Raw genomic sequence first — 2,500 nt, forward strand, 5'->3', positions numbered from 1 at the left:
TTGCTCCTTTGATCTTCATCTATATTTCTCTCTCTTATTTCTATTTCTTGAAGATGTTGTGTTCGGGACCGAAGGGAAAACCTGTAATGTTATCAACAGAACCGTCTTGGTTGATCACCATAACGTCGTGTTCTCTGTAACCACCTGCGCCTGGTTGACCCTCGGGTATGGTAACCATGGGCTCCATAGAAACCACCATACCCGGTTCCAGTATAGTGTCTATGTCTTCTCGCAGTTCTAGTCCTATGGTGAGAAGTGAGAAAGATGATGATTAGACGGGGATGAGGAATGAGGAATTATATTATGTATCTCGACCTGCCTCTTCTCAACTAAGCTACTATTTTGTTATGACGTCATGACTGCTTATACTCTTTTAGTGTCTTATTTGTATATGTTGGGCGTCTGCGTTCGCTATAAGAAAGGGAGGTAGAGGTGGGATGGTTTTCGAATCATCCAATTGGTAGAAAGAAGAAATCTAACTGATAAGGATGACATTCTGATTGATGTTCATATATTTCTAAAGACCTTTTTTGAAGTCATGTTTTGTATATTGTCTCGAAAGTCAGTTAACATTGACCAATCGTGTTTTGCGGCATAGATATATACTAAGTTGTATTTGCGAAATTCTATAAACCCTATCAATAGAGAGTAAGAACAATGCCCAGCTCACCTGAAAGGGAAATCGAAGTGGAAAGAGGAGACCAATCAACCCGAGGAACCACAGTAATATATATACATACATATATATTTTTATTTTATTTTTTTTTTCTATCTTTTAGGCCATACTTAAGGAAGATGACCACACTTACCAGCTTCGCGTCCGTAATAATGACACAGCACACCGAAGGAATGACCGTAGCCAAACGTCCTGTACTTCAGAAGTCCGAACTCAGCAAACATATGGTTGAGTTCCTGAGCGATTTCGGAGCATTTGACTCCCGGACGAATGAGCTCGAGTCCTCGCTTGTGCACCGCCACGTTCGCCTCCCAGATCTTGAGGTGGTCGTCGCTGCAGTGGTCCAGGAACATCGTGCGTTCTAGGGCAGTGTAGTATCTGTGGGATCAACCCTTTGTATGATATGTGTGGGAGAGAGGGAGGGATGGAGGGGGGGGAGGGAGAGAGGGAGAGAGGGAGAAAGGGAGAGAGAGAGAGAGAGAGTGAGCGTGTGTGTGTGTATGTGTGTGTGTGTGTGTGTGATTGTGTCTGTGTGTGTGCGTGATTGTGTGTGTGTGTGTCTGTGTGCGCGCGCGTGTGTGTGTGTGTGTGTGTATGTGGGAGAGAGAGAGAGAGATAGAGAGGGGGGGGGGGGAGAGAACACATAACCATTATTGTGACACTGGGGTCATGACTGGTATAGTAGAATCATATGCGGAGACACAATAAAAACAGTTAGCAGCTCTTACTGATCAATTATATTTCAGATTAAGGATTTTTCAGAAATTGTATAACAAGAAACCAGTTATCCAAAGTATCATAAACATTATTAACTAATACGGTAGTAAAATAACCTGCAGGTGAAACAAACCCTATAACTTCTTGGTTTCGGATATATAAGTAACTATAACAACATCACACTGTAACCGCCCATAACACTAGACCTAAAAAAATAAATGTTTTCGTCTGCTCGCATAAATCTTACCCTTGAGGCATTGGGAAGCAGTTGAGGGAGAGGATATCCCCTTTCTGGATCTTGCGTGACGTCACTGGGTTATGGGCACCGTCTGTATTGATGCCAGACTGGAACCAAACCCATGCTGCAAAAAAAAAAAAAAAAAAAAAAAAAGTAAATAAAAAAATGAAACTAAAAAGATTGATAGAAAAAAAAAAAAAAAAAGATTGTAAATAAAAATGATAATGATGATAAAAATAAATAAATAAATAATAAAATAAAAAAGATTCTTTCTTATATGCAGTGTTAGGGGAAAAGAAAAGGCTTTATGGTAATGAAAAGAATGGAATTAGCTACTAGTTGATTTTTTTTTTTATTATTATTATTAGGGAAAGCAAAGGAATTGTGATAGTGATAAGAGTTTCCATTGAAATAATCTTAGAACAGAATTTCTCTTATATATGACATTAGGGAAAACAAAGGAATTGTGATTATGACGAATAAATCAAGTTTAAAAGAATTGAGAAGAGTTAATACTATTTTTTCTAATCTCCTGATGGTATCTTAGTACAGTAACAATCACTTTAATTGTTGAACATGGATTAATTGGATAATTATCTAAAGTGGATATGTGATTCAAGTGTTAATTAATAGGATCCATTCATGTGTACGAAATGTGATGTACGTGAAAAAATGAGAAATTGTAGAAAATAAGACGAGAAGGAGAAAATAAGAAAAAGAAGAATGGGAAGCAAAAGAAAAAAACAAAAGGAAAAGGTAATAGAAAAAAAAGACGGAAGAAAAAATGGGAATAGGAAGGGAAGATGAAAACAAAGAAGAAATAAAAAACGAAAAGAGAAAGAGGAAGAAGAAGAAAAAAGAAGAAGAGA

The 2,500-nt window shown here is 37.6% G+C and overlaps 1 protein-coding gene across 3 annotated transcripts in view; it reads right to left on the reverse strand.

The window, feature by feature from the left end:
- The window catches only part of LOC122253110 (uncharacterized), a 10,428-nt gene that overhangs the window by 53 nt on the left and 7,875 nt on the right, over positions 1-2,500 (reverse strand). For all 3 annotated transcript variants that reach the window (XM_086538312.1, XM_086538314.1, XM_086538313.1), the window contains exons 7-9: positions 1,641-1,755; positions 810-1,054; positions 1-243 (exon numbers count right to left, since the gene is read on the reverse strand). The exon at positions 1-243 is cut by the window's left edge and continues 53 nt beyond it. In XM_086538312.1, coding sequence (XP_086394438.1) covers positions 41-243; positions 810-1,054; positions 1,641-1,755 — 563 coding nt within the window. In that variant the 3' untranslated portion in view covers positions 1-40. The remainder of the gene's footprint in view (positions 244-809; positions 1,055-1,640; positions 1,756-2,500) is intronic.

Source organism: Penaeus japonicus, unplaced genomic scaffold (assembly GCF_977035675.1).
Source record: "Penaeus japonicus unplaced genomic scaffold, GWHDUDI00000001_assembly GWHDUDI00000007, whole genome shotgun sequence".
Lineage (NCBI taxonomy): Eukaryota > Metazoa > Arthropoda > Malacostraca > Decapoda > Penaeidae > Penaeus > Penaeus japonicus.